The sequence below is a fragment of the Diceros bicornis genome, chromosome 19 (assembly GCF_020826845.1).
Source record: "Diceros bicornis minor isolate mBicDic1 chromosome 19, mDicBic1.mat.cur, whole genome shotgun sequence".
NCBI classification, from domain to species: domain Eukaryota; kingdom Metazoa; phylum Chordata; class Mammalia; order Perissodactyla; family Rhinocerotidae; genus Diceros; species Diceros bicornis.
This window is the reverse complement of record NC_080758.1, coordinates 936,590-951,408: the sequence shown is the minus strand read 5'-3', so window position 1 is coordinate 951,408 and position 14,819 is coordinate 936,590. Positions and strand designations below refer to the sequence as shown.

At 62.2% G+C, this 14,819-nt stretch overlaps 1 protein-coding gene across 1 annotated transcript; it reads left to right on the top strand.

The window, feature by feature from the left end:
- Positions 1-8,518: 8,518 nt before the first annotated feature.
- Positions 8,519-12,297, top strand: BIRC7 (baculoviral IAP repeat containing 7). Its single transcript, XM_058563404.1, is given in 8 exon segments — positions 8,519-8,882; positions 9,771-9,870; positions 10,203-10,284; positions 10,464-10,692; positions 11,263-11,466; positions 11,774-11,877; positions 11,975-12,248; positions 12,251-12,297. Coding segments are annotated over 8 exon segments (1,404 nt in total).
- The last annotated feature ends 2,522 nt before the right edge of the window (positions 12,298-14,819 follow it).

Here is a 14,819-nt window from a genome sequence, read left to right as displayed (position 1 = left end):
GGCGGCGGCGGAGGCGGCGGGGACGAGGCTGCGCGACGTCTGCGCGCGCGGGGCAGGCCGGGAGTGTCGACAGGCCGTCACGCGCCGCGCCTGCGCGCCGCCGCCCGACGGCACGGATCTCGCGCCCGGGTCCCAATCTCACGCGGCGGGGGCGGGGCCGGGGCGAGCCCGGGAAGTCACGTGGGTGTGTCCCGTGGCGCCGCGGGGGTCGAGCGGGAAGCGGCGGGTGGGCTGCGGCCGCAGATGTGCACTTGCCCGGCTGTGCACCTGCCCGGCTTCGAGCCTGCGCCATGGCAGCTGCAGTGATGGTGCGCTCGGGGGGCGCGCGGGTAGGCAGGCCCTGGGGGCGCGTGCAGGCGCTGGTCGGCCAGGTGTGGGCGCCGACGGCACCCGCGTGCTGATCGCGGACAGGTGAAGAAGCCGGAGCAGCCACTCACGCTCAGCGCCTTCCTTCCCCCATTAACCCTTTCTCGGGTCCCCGGTCACCTCCTCAGCTAAATCAGGGATCGGCCCGGGTCAGCAGCCTCCTTCCAGAAACCTCCCCTCTGTGCTTTCTGCTGAGCTGCTTCATCCCAACAGAACCTGCTCGTGTTCTCCGGGCTCCTCCTGTTCTCCCTATCCCCCCAACCCCGCCCCGGGAGTAACCTTGACAAGCCTCCCACGATTCCCATGGGGAGCTCTAAAATCTCTTCTCTTTAAATACATCTCTGGGTCCTTCCTTCCGTAAGTGTTAACTGAGCACCTACTGCAAGCTCTATGTGGAGCGCTGGGGTACATAGGCCGTCCTGCACTGTGGAGCTCCCCCTGTAGGGGGGACGCCTACACAGCCTGCGCAGTAGCTGGGCTGGATCAGCATTCACTGAGTACTCTCGCTGTGCACCAAGAACCAGGCAGGCAGGGTGACAGAATGCGCCAGATGTTGCCCCGTGGCCTGGTGGGGAGAAAGACGGGTAAACAGGGCACCTTGGATCAGGCGGAGACAGAGCCAGGAGAGGCCAGCCTGGCCTCTGGAAGGCCTCTGAGGCCTGTCCCCGCACTGACGCTCAGGATGGGCAGACGCTCGCCAGCTAGGACCCAGACCCCGGGCACAGAGGCAGCTGCCTGCCCACTGGAAGGGAGCTCCCCGTGGCTGGGCCACACCGGTGTCCACTGCTGAGCACCGTGGTGGGAAGACAGCTCAGGGTGTGGGAAGAGCATGATCTAATAGGTAGAGAGCAAACTAGTGAGTTAGAAGCGGTTCTGGGTTCCTGGAGCAGCTAAGCCTCCCAGAAGTTAAAGAGCTTGCCTCAGCCGCGCAGCTAATCCGTGGCCAGCTGGAGGACTTTAACCAGCTCCTGGTGCCCGGCAGCCTGCCCTGTCCTCGGTGGGCACCCCTCAGCTCTGACCCTGCATGACTTCCCCGAGGGGCCCAGCAGCCCCCAACCTCCAGATGCTAGTCTACAGCCGGTCGGCCCCTCCCTGCTTCTCCAGGAGTCGCACTTGCAGTGTCTTAACTCCACTTTGCCAAGGGCATCCTCTGCCTCAGCAGTGAACTGTCGTCTGCCCCAAAGACAGTGCCAGGTGGTCTAGGGCCCAGCCGTCTCACGGCTGTGGGAGCAGGACATGGATGCGCCCTGCCCGGTGGTTGATGCAACAGTGGGGACTGGATTGCTCTGCAGCGCTGTCCCAACTCAGTTGGTGTCGGCCTTGACAATGAGGTGATGCGGCTGCAAAAGCACCCCGTGCTGCTCAGGCGAGGAGAGGCGCCTCGCCCGGCAACCAGGAGGGCAGCTCCCAGCCCAGGAGGGCCCAGTGCTGGGTGAAAATGTGGGGCCTTGTTCAAAAAGCAGGAAGAGGCTTTTTCCTTCCTTCCACTCTCTCTCTCTGGACCTGTCATGGTGTTTATTATTTGCTAGTTAAAATCATGCTCCCTTGGGCAGAGGGTGCTCACAGGGGGAGCACAGACCCTCATAGACATCCTGAGCCCATCCCTGTGACTCGGTGCCCCTCCATGTTCACACCCAGACCCCTGCTGGGGCGAGGGGTGGCCGAGGTCTCTGGGTGGCCAAGGTCACTGGGTGGGGGATGGGGGAGTGAGCCACCAAGAATCGGTCCTAGGGGAAGAGGTACAGGGAGGCCCCAAGCCCCCGACACATGCCCCATTGTCCCATCGGACATCACCTTAGAAAACACAGATTCAAAGACAAAAGTATTAAGACTGTTAAGATGGTGACTGCAGAACTTTAAACCCCAAGCGCCAGCTAGCCCATCTGAGGGTATGGAATGCCATGAGGCTGATCCTGCGTCACGGGGCCCCAGGATGCCACAAGGACTCTCCACCAGAGGTTCACAAAGAGGGGGGACCACAGGAGCCAATGTGGCTAGGAAACGGTGGGGGGGGGGTCAGCCCCAAGAGGAGGGGCGGAGAGGGGCCAACAGCAAGAGCTGCAGGTGGCCCTGAAAGGGAGGGGCCTCGATGGCTGGGCCGGGTGCCCGGGGAGGCAGGCAGGTGGGACAGGAATGAGGGTGAGCAGGGGCAGCCCCGGAGAGAGCACTGGCACCTGGAGGGGCCTGGGGGCCAGTGAGGAGAGTGGTGCTGGACATCACAGCCCTCGAAGACAAAGGGAGCACCTGGGGCCTGGAGCGACTGTCCCGGGACTGGGAAGTCTCGCCTGGCTGTCCCCATTAGGCACTGGCCTGCTCCTTTTCATGCCATCATCGCCCCATTCTGTAGAGTGACATATCCTGCTGTTCTTTTGGGGAGGCCCCCTCGGTCCCTGTGGTTTGAGGGCGGGCCTCACCTGGCCTGATCAGAGCCTGTGAACCCCAGGCCAGACGGCAGCTGGGTCTCTGGGGATGAGATGCTGCTGTGAGCGCAGGAGCTGTCAGCGGCCACCTGGGCCTGGAAATGATGCAGCCGGAGGGCAGACCAGCAAGGAAGAAGCCTGAGGCCCGGCATAGCCGAAGCAGTCCCCTCCGTGCTTCTGGTCCCATGAAGCAGGACATTTCCTCTTTGCTGCAGCTCTGAGTTTCTGTCATCTGCAGCTGAGAGTCCTGCCACCATGACGATGCACGACATGCAAACCTCAGGCCCAAACTGCAGACCCACAGGGGAGGGCGTCGGGGGCCCAAGGTGTGCTTGTAAGCCCAGCACTGCTCAGCTAGCACCTCTTGGCTGGTTCCAGGGTCCCCATGACCTGCCCCATACAGCCCTGCAGCTTCGTCCACCTCCAGTCCCCACAAGGACCAACACACACATGTTCCCCACGCACCTCCACCATGCTATTCCCTCTGCCCAGGACACCCTTCCCCACTCTCTGCCCGGCATTCTCAGCTCCTCTCCCAAGCCTCCCTTGAAGCCCCTGGTGGTCTGTCCCTCCCTCCGGTGGCTCCTCTGAGCCTCATGCTCACTCTGAGGGCACTGGGGGCCCAGCCCGGGCATCACTTCTCTGCAGGACCCACGCTCAACCCATGCATGAGACCCCTACCCCAAACAGTGCCTCCTTATGGGCTTGAAAATCCAGGGTGTGAGGGGGAGACAGAAGTACAGAGGTTTGAACCCCTATGATCTGCTCACCCCTCAAACTCTGCTTGCATGGAGTTGGGAAATGCAGTATCAGTTTGCCCTTGCAGCCGATTAGTTCCCATTTCCCTGGAACCCCGCATCATGGTTGGTGACCTCCCTGATCTAGCCCTTCCTTAAGCTGAACCCAACAATCCCCTGGATTCCTAGCTAAGATCTAGGGCCAGAGATGGGACCTCTCAAGTTTCCAGATGATGCACAGACAGCAGGGCCGGCCTGTGGATGTCCAGCTGGTGGATGTTCCAGGCTCAGCAGGGCTGTGGGACCAGAAGGCTGCTGCTCACCCTCCCTCCTTCCCCTTCAAGCCCCACACCATGCCTTGGGTCCATCCCTCAGCCTCCTGGCTCAGCTTGGAGGGGCGCCTGGGCTTGGGGAAGGGGCAGGAAGGAGCTAGGCTCAGCTGTGCTGAATCGTCCTCAAGGAGAAGCCAATTGTCCCGCCCAGGCCTAGGGCCACTCATGCCAGGAAATAACCTGATTTAACAAGCCCGAGGAGATGCGGGCTGGGCCGCCAAGGCAGCCCTGAAGCTGTGGTCCAGACCACTGCGCTCAGCCCACAGCTCGGTTAAGGTCCAGCCTGTCCAGCCTCAGCGGGTGGGGAAAGGCCCTCGGTAGGGCCCACGCGCCCTCTGCTGGCCTCTCGTGGCTCTGCCCGCAGCTCTCTCCAGGCCCCTGGCCAGCCAGAGTCCACATGCCCAGCGGCCCCTGGGGTCCACAGGCCCCAAGGTCCCCGGTGGGGGTGCCCCACCACAGTGGTAGGAGGGAGCTCTCAGTTTGGTTCTGAATCTTGCAGGGAGAGTGGGGATCTGGTCTGGCTCCTGGGTGGTTGGTCTTCAGGGTCCCGTCTGTAAACAGATCGGGCTGACCTGGAGGTCTCCCCCCCACATCTCCCATTTGGCATCATCTTACCAGGAGATTTCATCATAAAGACTCACAGTGACCCCAAGGTCTTGGAGGTGAGCCGTCCGAGGCACTGACAGATGTTTGTTCAAGCTTAAAAGCTGACACACGATGTTAAGTGAGAAAAATGGGCACACAGAGCGAGACTGGAGGAAACAGAGCAGCAACAGCTGACCTCTCACCGGAGAGAAGGCTGGCGGTTTTTCCAGTTGCTTATTTTGAAATAATTATAGATTCACAGAGAGTTGCAAAGAAATGTATGAGGCCCAGTGCACCCCTCCCCATGGTGACGTTTCGCATGGAGCGAGGCAAGGTCAAATCCGGAAACTGGCCCTGATGGTGCCACAGGGCTGGTTCAGACGGTGACTTTTGTTTTCTTTGTCTTTTTGGTATTCTCAAAATTTCCGGAATAAGCACATGATAGTTATTTTTAGCTCCCTATTTCTCTTTATTTAATTATATAAGCAACACACGGGTAATTCCTCATCTCAAGAATTTCCAAGGTGGCTGCCGAGGAGTAGAGGCCGAGGCTGGTCCTTCTGCGAGGTGACAGCTGCTCTCATGGGCGGTCACCCAGCTCAGGCGCAGACCTCCATCCAGGGAGTCTGCTCTCAGATTCCACCTGGGGCTCAGTGTCTCCGCCACTCCCCCCCCCCCCCCCCCCCCCCCCCCCCCCCCCCCCCCGCAATGGACAGGAGGCTATTTCCTTCCTACCACTTCGTAATTAGCAAAACAATGCGTGTTTGGAATTTCCAGAAGTGAGGGAGACTGCTTTTCCTCTCCCAGCCCCAAAGCTTTGGGATCTGAGGGAACAGATCACAGAGGTGCCCCCAGGGGATGCCGCCCTGCTGCCTGGAGACTCTCATCCACCTCCCTGTCTGCCCAAGTGTGGGGGTGGAACAGGGGCAGAGGATTGCTGCCCAAGGAAACTTCCAAAAGGGCCCCAGGGATGGGCACACTCGAGGGTTGCTGAAGGGGCCAAAGATCACCAGTATTTCCGCGTCCCAGGCACGGTGCTGAGGGGGCACTAGAGCAGAGAGTAGGTGACAACCCAGACATCCTGAGACCAACACATCGGGAAGACCCCTTTGGGGTCTGGCCTCCTTCACTGGCCCGCGAGACCTTCTCCTGGGAGACGTGACCCACTGCTCCCACAACTCCGAAGCTGTCCGGGTGTCCCGCCCTCAGTTGCCCATGTCGGGAGAGAGGGAGAATCTCCCTCTGCCCTTTTCCTTAAGGTTCTTATGGCTGGCCAAATAATTAACAAGACAGGTTAGCAGGAGAAAATAATACCAAGTTTAATAACATGTGTACATGGGAGAAACTCAGAAATGAGCAACTCGTCCCTTTGTCTAAGCTGCTTGCTTAAGTATTGCAGCTAAAGGCGAGGAACGTGTTGGGGGTGGGTAGTGGCCTGGGACTTCAGAGGGCAGGAGGACAATTCTTTTTAGGGTCATCTATAGATAATGTGGTCAGGGAGAGACAGAGTTTTTGATAAAAGAGGCTTGGTGCCTTTTCTATTGTAACCTCTATCCTACATTATCTTTATAGCCATCAGGATAACAACTCTTTCCTGAAACAGATCTTTTGTTTTAAATTCTTTAGGCAGTTTGGGAGGGGAAACTCAAATATTCTTCCTGAGTTCTCTGAGTCCTTATTGTCTTCAGCTCGAAATAATCCGCATACCAGAGTGGTGCCTCCTGGGGTAGCTTGCCCTGAGCACCATCACCCACCAAGCCCTGGACTCAGCCTCAGGAGCCCAGGAGTGGGCAGAGGAGGGGCGCAGGGGAGATGCTAATTGCTGCCTGGTTTCCAGGCCACACCCTTTACCGAGATTTCCTGCAGGAAACCAGGTGGCTTCGGGCATCTGATAGAAGAGGGTTTCCAGGACTCGCTGGGACCCCGGCAACATCGGGGCTGAGCGGCTGGTACAGCCAGGACGGTGATGGGGTCTCCTCGAGGGTGAGACAGCAACCCCTGTCCCCCCAGGAGTGAGGCGCAAGTGTGGCTGGTATATAGGAACGTGGTCGCCGGGCTGCTCCGTCTGTGCTGGGTTCATGCCGCTCCGTGTGGGAGGTGAGGGAGGGCAGCTGGGGCGGACGCCAGGCCAGGCCAGCAGGCAGGTCGGGCCTCCAGGCTTGGGTTAGGACCCCCTCCACCCAGCTCCTCCTTGTGACCTTCACTGTGGCGTGGCCCACCCTGCCTGCCTGGCCCTGGCCATGTTCTCACGGCCAACCCTGGGCAGTTAGCCCCACTCCGGGCCCCCACTGTAAGCAAAGGGCCTACCCAGCACAGTGAGCTTCCTCTTTTTAATCTTAACGAACTTGTTTTCAAAGGCTGACGCGTTGAGAGCAGGCAGGTGCCCACACCCGGATGGAAACAGTGAGGCAGAGGTCTTGGGATGAGAGAGGGTTTGGGCCTGAGCAAGCGGACGAGCCACGTCTGCTCTGGGAAGCGGGAGGAGGTTTGTGCTCCTGGGGATGAGGAGGCTGCGGGGGAAGCTGGGGGTGGGCCCCTTCCCCACCAGTCTTCCTCTCTTGTCCCTTTCACCCCAGAGCCTCTGTGTCCTTGGGCTCCGACTCGCTCACTGGGGAGCTCCAGCTTCCCCGGGTTATAGCCCTGGCCCCGTGTTCCCTAGCTGTCAGGTTTGGGGGCGCCAGGACCCTGCATTTGGGCTGGTTGGTGGAGACCATGCGGCTGTGACCAGGTTTGAGGGAAGCTTGTCCAGGGAAGGGGGCACCCCATGTGGCCAGCGGCTGTAACCTGGGCCTGGAGCATGTGCAGTCCCGAACCCCGGGCCCCTCCAGACCAGGAGCCAGGGCACCTCCAGCAGACGGGGCCCCAGCATACGTGGCAGGGAGGGTGTGTCCCAGAGCTGGGCCTGGGGAGGTGGGCCAGCTCTGAGGCAGAGCAGAGTGGCACCCCAGGGGAGGCTATGGCAGGGGTGGTCCCGTCGTCCCTGAGCCGCGGGACTAGCCCGATGCAGCAGGTACAAGTAGTTGGAATTTCCAACCCTCCCCAAAGGTCCCTGGTGTCTGGGTCACTGCGGCCTCAGGGATTCTAATTCAAACGGGAAAACTGACCTCAAGATGTGTGGTGGCCTAGTCTCAAAGCCTAGTCCCTGGTAGCCTAGTCACAAAGATCCCCCCTCTGAGGCTGAGGGAGGTGAGGGAGGTGACAGAGGCGAGCTCAGGCCCAGCGCCTCCCCAGAACCTCAGGAACCTAGGGCAGGGTGCATGAAGATGTCCCCCCATCTTCATGACCTGAGGACAAGAGCTGCTCAGGGACCTGCTGAGGCCCTGCTGCTCGGCTGGGCTGGGCAAAGGCACGTCTCAAGCCCCTTGTGGCTCCATGGTTCCCAGCAGGAGACCGTCCAGGTCAAGGGCTCCAGGGCCCGGGCCCAGCCCTTTACTAGGCACCCCTGCATCCTCGGCCACCCCAGGTCATCCCTGCGAGAGGGGGGTTGCCCTACCCTCCCCACAGCACTAACTGCATAGTTCAGATTGCCTGGAACCTTCTGTTTCCAGAGGCCATGCCTGGCGCCAGGCCCAGAGACAGGGAGCTGACCGACAGCATCCTGGACCGCTCCTGTCTGCCCCCTCTCCCGAGGTCCTGGAGGCAGCGCCAGCCCTAGCCCTCTGCCGCCTCAGGAGGGGTCTCTGTGCTCCTGCTCCTCACCCCCTTGTCCCGAGAGAGACACCCCTGCCCCTGTGGAGCAGAGGGAGACCCACGGCCCCCACCAGTGCAGCCCCTGCCAGGGAGCCACGTGACACATCCCCGCTGTGGAGAACATGTGACACCAGCTGCCAGGCTGGCCCCTTCCAGAAAGCAGCGGGTCCCAGCTGCCTCCCGGCCCCCTGGCCACTCCCCCACCTGGGGCATCTCAGGGGCAGGATCGTGCCTGCTGTCATCTCCCAGCTGTTGGAGGTGAAGGCCACTGCTGTCCCCAGGCTGGGCCCAGGGTCAGAAGCCCTGAGGCGAGCTGACTGTGCACATTCCAGGACTGGCCATCTGGGGGCCCGTCACTGCTGCAGAACTGGTCAGGCCCCGCAGAACTATGGGGCCCGAGGACAGGGCCAAGAGCTGGGGCCATGGCCCACACTGGAGCTGCCGGACAGCCGGTGGCAGCCCCGCACAGGGGCACCATGGACCCCACTCTCTGTGTGGCTACATCCTGGGCCAGGACACTGGCAGCGCCCTGTCCTGGGGAGGCCGGGACCACACGGACGGGCAGATCCTGGGCCAGCTGCGCCCCCTGGCAGAGGAGGAGGAGGGGGCCGGGGCCGTGGCTGTCCCATCTGCGAGGCCTGCCTTCCCCGGGATGGGCTCCGAGGAGCTACAGCTGGCCTCCTTCTATGACTGGCCGCTGACCGCCATGGTGCGGCCTGAGCTGCTGGCTGCCGCCGGCTTCTTCCACACCGGTGAGTCCTGGGGGCCATTAGGGACTCTTCTGGATTGGGGCTCTCCCTTCTCCGTGGAGCCCAGCCCCCACAGCAGGGAGGGTCCAGGCCTGATGAAGAGAGCTTGGGGGTCCCGTAGCCCTGGAGTCTCCTGAGCGTGTGCTTCAGATAGCGACAAGTGCACCAGGGAGGGGCCAGAACAGCACAGGACAGATGGACCCTGGGGAAGGTCAGTGGCTGGGGCAGGTAGAGCCGAGAGAAGGAACGGGGGTGAGCGGCTCATCTGCGGGGCCCCTGGGGGTCCAGGGACAGGCTCTCAGAGGTCTGGGGTGGGATGTGCCTGTGGCAGCCCCCGATCTGCAGTCTCTGCACCAAATGACAAAAATGTTCATGGGGTGGCGATGGTGAGGGCCGCCAGGGTGTGGAGAGACGAGGGGCCCCCACCCCCAAATGGAGGCGTGAGCCTAGCAGCAGACAGTCCCCTTCTCTCTGTCACTGGGAATCTGTCCTGGGGAGGTGGCACCTCAGGGAGAGGTGCGGGGGTACTTGATCGCCCACGGCCCCACCATGGCCCCCCACTGACCCGCCTGCCTTTCTGTGAACGAGGCAATGCCCTCCTCTCCTCTGCTCTCCTCAGGCCTGGCAGGTGCCCCAGGCAACGGAAGCCCATTTCTCCTTTAAGAAAATGGGAGCACATGAAACCCGAGGGGAACACAGGGCAAAGGGTGTGGCCGAGGCCAGTGAGAGCCCCCCCTCTGCTTGTGAGCCACCCCAGATGGCCCCCACCCCCAAGGAACAGCCACCTGGGAGCCCCCAGCCTTGAGGACACACCTGGCCCAGTGGGTGGGGGGCTCCTGGCTGTGCCAAGGGGCCAGGCATGGGCAGGGCCAGCATCTCTGCTCCCCCCAGGCCAGCAGGACAAGATGAGGTGCTTCTTCTGCCACGGGGGTCTGCAGAGCTGGGAGCAAGGGGACGACCCCTGGACCGAGCACGCCAAGTGGTTCCCCAGGTAGGGGTCCTGCAGGCAGTCCTGGGGTTGCTCACAGAGGCCAGGGCTGGGCATGGGCGTGGGGGGATGAGTCTCGGGGATGGGGTGCCCCTCTGAGGACAGCATTCTTCTTGGTTCTTCCTTGATGCTCAACAGGGGCTGATTCCAAAACAGCCTTCCCAGTGAATGCCTACCACTCAGGCCCCTCCCCACCCCCTGCAGGGCGTTGTGGGTGCCCCGGGAGCAGAAGACGGACTCTGGCCTGAGGAGCTCCCCAGGGCTTGAACTTGACAGTGAGGGGCTCTGACAGCCCAAGCCCACTGCCAATGGGCTTCTGAACTCGTTTTCTTCAGGTGTGAATTCCTGCTCCAGACGAAAGGGAGGGACTTCGTCTGCAGCGTCCAGGAGTCTTGTTGTAACCAGGTCGGCTCCTGGGTGAGTCCCCCCTCTCCTTAGAGCTATGGGGGCGGGGGCTGAGGGTCCCTCCCCACCCCTGCTTCAGGGCACAGGTGTTCTCTGCCTCCTTCCAGGACCAATAGGGAGAACCAGAAGATGCCGCCCCCTCGGGTGAGCCATGACATATGGCCTGTGCTCTGCTCCCCGGGCCCCTGCAGCCTGCACTGTGGCCATTGGGTGTGCCCCCATGGGCCAGCAGGGAGAGCGAAGGCTGCTTGACCAGGCACGAGGGTGCTGCCTCGGCTTGCTTCATGGGGGGCTGCATGCAGGCACTGCGTGTGTGTCCAGGGCTCCGAGTGAGGCCGAAGCTGTCCCCTGCTACCACCGAGCAGGCCACCGAGGGCATGGCCAATCCTGGGCTGGGCAACGAGGGCGTGGAGAGCAGAGGTGGCCTTTGCTGGCCCGTGAGCCGACCTGGCTGTAGTCACAAGCCCACAGAGGGGCCGAGCTCTGCTCTATGCCCGTGCCAGGGCTTTGTGGGCAGGGTCCGAGGGGCACTAGGGGCTCCTGGGTTCAGATCCAGCTCTTCTATCCAACTTTGGAGTAAGAGACTTTTGCTCTCTGAGCTTTAGTGCCCTGAGCTGTGAAACGGGACGGTGCCAACCCCATTTGGGGTTAAATGGGGTCCAAGGGACACTGTGGGAGCAGTGCCTGGCACCCGGGGCGTCCGTGGTGGCTTTGGTGGACAGGTTTACCACCTTTCCCCCACGGTGGCACCTCTGAACAAAGGCTCGGGGAACACAGCCCCTCCGCCGAGAGGGTCTGACCCTCTGCTGCGCCTCAGTGGACCACAGCCCACTCGGACATGGACAGAGCGGCGTGATGGCCACAAAAGGCCCTCATGTTAGGGTGGCCCTGGTGATGGCCACAGTGTGGGGCCATCTGCCTCTCTCTCACGACCCGGAGGCCCCAGCCCCTCCCTGCCTTCGGTCCAGCGCCCCTCCCCCTGCCTTGCAGATGCCAGGGACGGCCAGGAGTGGTCTGCGTGGAGCCAGTGCCCAGCGGTATGGGCCGTGCTCCAAATGGGCTTCAGGCGGAGCCAGGTGCAGCGGCTGGTGCTGCACAAGTACCGCTGGGCGGTGCCCACCAGCGTGTCCGCGTCCCAGCTGGTGGCCGACTTGCTCCAGGAAGAGGAAGGAGGCCAGGCGCTGGGGGCCAGAGGTACCTCCGCCTCTCTGGACGCTGCCCACCTCCCACTTCTCCTTGCTCATCCCTCTGGGCACAGCCCTCCCTCACTGCGCCCATAGTACCCGGCACACAGCATCCGTGGCCACTGCACGGGGGGCTGGATGCGCAGTGTCCTGGCAAAGGGGTAGGCTCTGGAGATTCTGGCCTGCTGTGGGATGGAGTGGGAGGAAAGGGGTCAGGGAGCCTGGGCTGGTCCTGCCGCGCTCTCTTGTCAGAACTGGACCTCGCCCTTGGCCGGCCCTGTCTCTGGGCCCAGCCTCGCTTTCCCCTGGGGGCCTAGGCCAAGAGTCTATCCCTAACTGCCCACGACTCCCGTCCACCCGGGTCCTGACCTATCCACGCCCAGAAGAGAGGTCCACCTGGGTGCTGGGGAGCCAGGTGAAGGTGGGGACCCACCAGGGGCCAGCTCTCCTGTATCCTGTGGTGGGAGGGGTGGCTTTCCTGGGCTGGTTGGTGCCAGATACTCTTGGTCTGGCCCCAGCCCACCTCCCCCATCAGCCCAGTACAGCGTGTGGAGGTCAGGGTGTGGGATGGTGTCACAAGCCCACTCCCTGTGGAGGACCAGGTGAAGCCCAGGCCCAGAGGGGGCCGGGGGGTTCTTGAGCCCCCAGGAGCCCAGAGTGTGGAGGAGCAGCTGCAGCGCCTGCAGGAGCAGCAGACGTGCAAGGTGTGCCTGGACCGCGCCGTATCCATCGTCTTTGTGCCCTGCGGCCACCTGGTCTGTGCAGAGTGTGCGCCCGTCCTGCAGCTATGCCCATCTGCAGGGCCCACATCCGCAGCTGCGTGCGCACCTTCCTGTGCTAGGCCAGGTGAGCCCATCTTCCCGGCCCGGGCTGTGTGAGCACTACTGGGACACCCGTAGGCAGGCCCCAGCCTGGCCTGACTCAGGCATTTCCCCATGCCGGCCTGGGAGACGTCAGAACGGGCCTGGACAGCGACCCCGAGCACACGCTGTCCCCCTTGATCCCAACACTGGGGACGCAGGCATTGCAGGGAGCAGGGACGGCAGGAGGCAGCATCCCTTACTTCTCCCCGGCCCTGGTTCTGGTCGACATTGCTAATCGCCCATGACCCTCCCTCCATGCTCAGATACTCGCTCTGGGTCCTCAGCAAGCACCCTGGGAGGCCACGACCACCTGCTTGGGTGCATTAAACCATACCTGCTGAGCACATCTCTGCCTTGATTTCCTGAGTGGTCAGGGAGACAATGCCTCCTGACCGGCTGAGGGTACAGGGCTCCAGCCAGGCCAAAGAAAGGACGCCTTTGGAGGCACGTGGTGACATACACGGCGCCCTGTCATGAGGAAGGGCCTGGGCCCACCAAGGGGGATCTTAACCTGGGAGCTGAGGCAGGAGGAAATGCGTGATGGGTGGGGAGGGGTGCATGAACATTTGATTGTCATGGAAGGGGGTGGGAACCATGGCCTCCTCAGGATCCTCAAAGCCTGTGCCCCAAGATCTTCCCAGGACTCCTGGGGGGTGGAAGTGGCAGGGAAGGGAACTCCCTGGGGGCTAAGAGTCTCCTGGGAGGATAAGCCGACAGGGAGCTGCTGACTCATCCCTCCTCCTGTCCAGGCACTGCGAGCTCCCTGACTGGCCAGGCCTGTCTCTCTGACCATGAGGTGGGCCTGCTGAGCTGGCGTCCAGCCCTGGCCAGCCCCGATTCTGGACCATGGCCCAGGGTGAAGGAGGGAGCTGGGGAGGCTTGGCCTGGGAGGAGGGGGGGTTTTTACCTACTTTGGTTGCTTTTGAAGAGTCATAATAAAGTGGTAGGTTTTCCCTGGATGGCACTCAGCAGCCTCTGCTCCAGAACCACCGGCCCCTCCCACTACCCTGCCCCAAACGGTCCCAGCAGCCCCTACCGCCTCCTCACCAGCAGGGCAGCACCTGCCCGCCAGGCCCATTCCAGGCCATTCCCCCAAGGGCTCCCTCAGTTCGAGGGCACTCCCTTACCTTGTTCTTATCTTCTCAGCATTTTAAGGACTTTTCAAGTCCTTCTGAGACTGAACTTGTAATCATCCATCAAGCCCCTGCGTCTTAGGGAAAGTGGTACTTTTTACCATCTACTTGGGAGTACCTTGGGGATGCTATAGACCTTTGCCTAAGATTCCTTTTCAGGGGTCGTGTCACCGGCCTATGACCTCCCAGTTGAGCCCAGCCCCCCACCCCAGGCACCATCAGCCATGGCACCTGGCGCTGGGTGGGGGGCTTTGCCTGGAAGAGAACTTGCTGCCAGCCAGTGTGCACAGTGTTTAATCGGGAACCCCACTGCTCTCTGGGGGGCTTACGCTGACCTTCGTGGTGGGGTAACACTTTCTCTGTCTCACGGTCCCCGTGGCCAGCCCCTCCCCACAGCAGTGGTGCAGCCTGCGGGGGTCCAGCGGCCCCAGGGAAGGCACTCCTGGACAACAGTCCCAGCTCTGCTGCGGTGGAGCCTGATCCCTCGGTGCTGCTGGAGACGGGGGATGTGGTTTTCTTTTGTGTCTTCTCTGTTTTCAGAAAAAGGAAACAGCAAACTCTCCTCAAGTTGCAGCCATCCTGGCCGGGCGTTGGCCCTGCCACCCTGGCTGGTGTCCAGTCAGTCGGCCCTGGGGCAGGTGCTCCGTCCACCTGCAGGGCCCTGGGGGCAGGGAGGCCCGTGAGTCTCCTCGCCGTCCTCCGTGGGTCACTGAGGCTGGAGGTCACAGGAGTGGGATCGTGCTTCTTCACTTACGCAGGCCTATGGGGGCGAGGCGGGGGTGGGCGGGGGTTGGAGAACCCCTGAGGAGCGGCTCCAGGCCAGGGAAGGAAGGCTCAGGCAGTCAGTGGTCAGCAGGGGCTGCCGTGCCCTCTTCCCCTGGGGAGCTTGAAATGAAAAGGGGACAAAACCCAAGAAGGGGAGAGCTTCCTGGCCTTTTGCAAAGGGGTCGGGGGTGAGGTTCCCAGCCCAGGCCTCGGGCTTCCCCGGGGTAGGTCAGGCCTTGTCCCTGTAGAGCTGCCTCTGGCTGCAGACATCTCAGTGGGGTGTGGCTAGGGGGCTGGGAGTGAAGCGAGGGGCTCCCCCTGGGTCCTTCTGGCCCTCAGGCTCCACAGCTGGAGGGAGAGCCCCAGATGCCTGCCGAGCCTGGAGGGCCCTGTCAGAGCCACATGCATCCTGGAGATCAACCCTCACATACTCTCCCCAGCACGTGGGCCTGCGCGAGGCCTCTCCCCTGTCACAGGAGCTGGACACCTCTACCTCTGATGGCCCTTGGCTGTGACAGGCCTTCACTTATACGGTAGAAGGGCTGGGGACAGCCAAGAGGGCCAGGGTCCCCAGGGGATAGCTGTAAGTGTAGCCCTGGAGG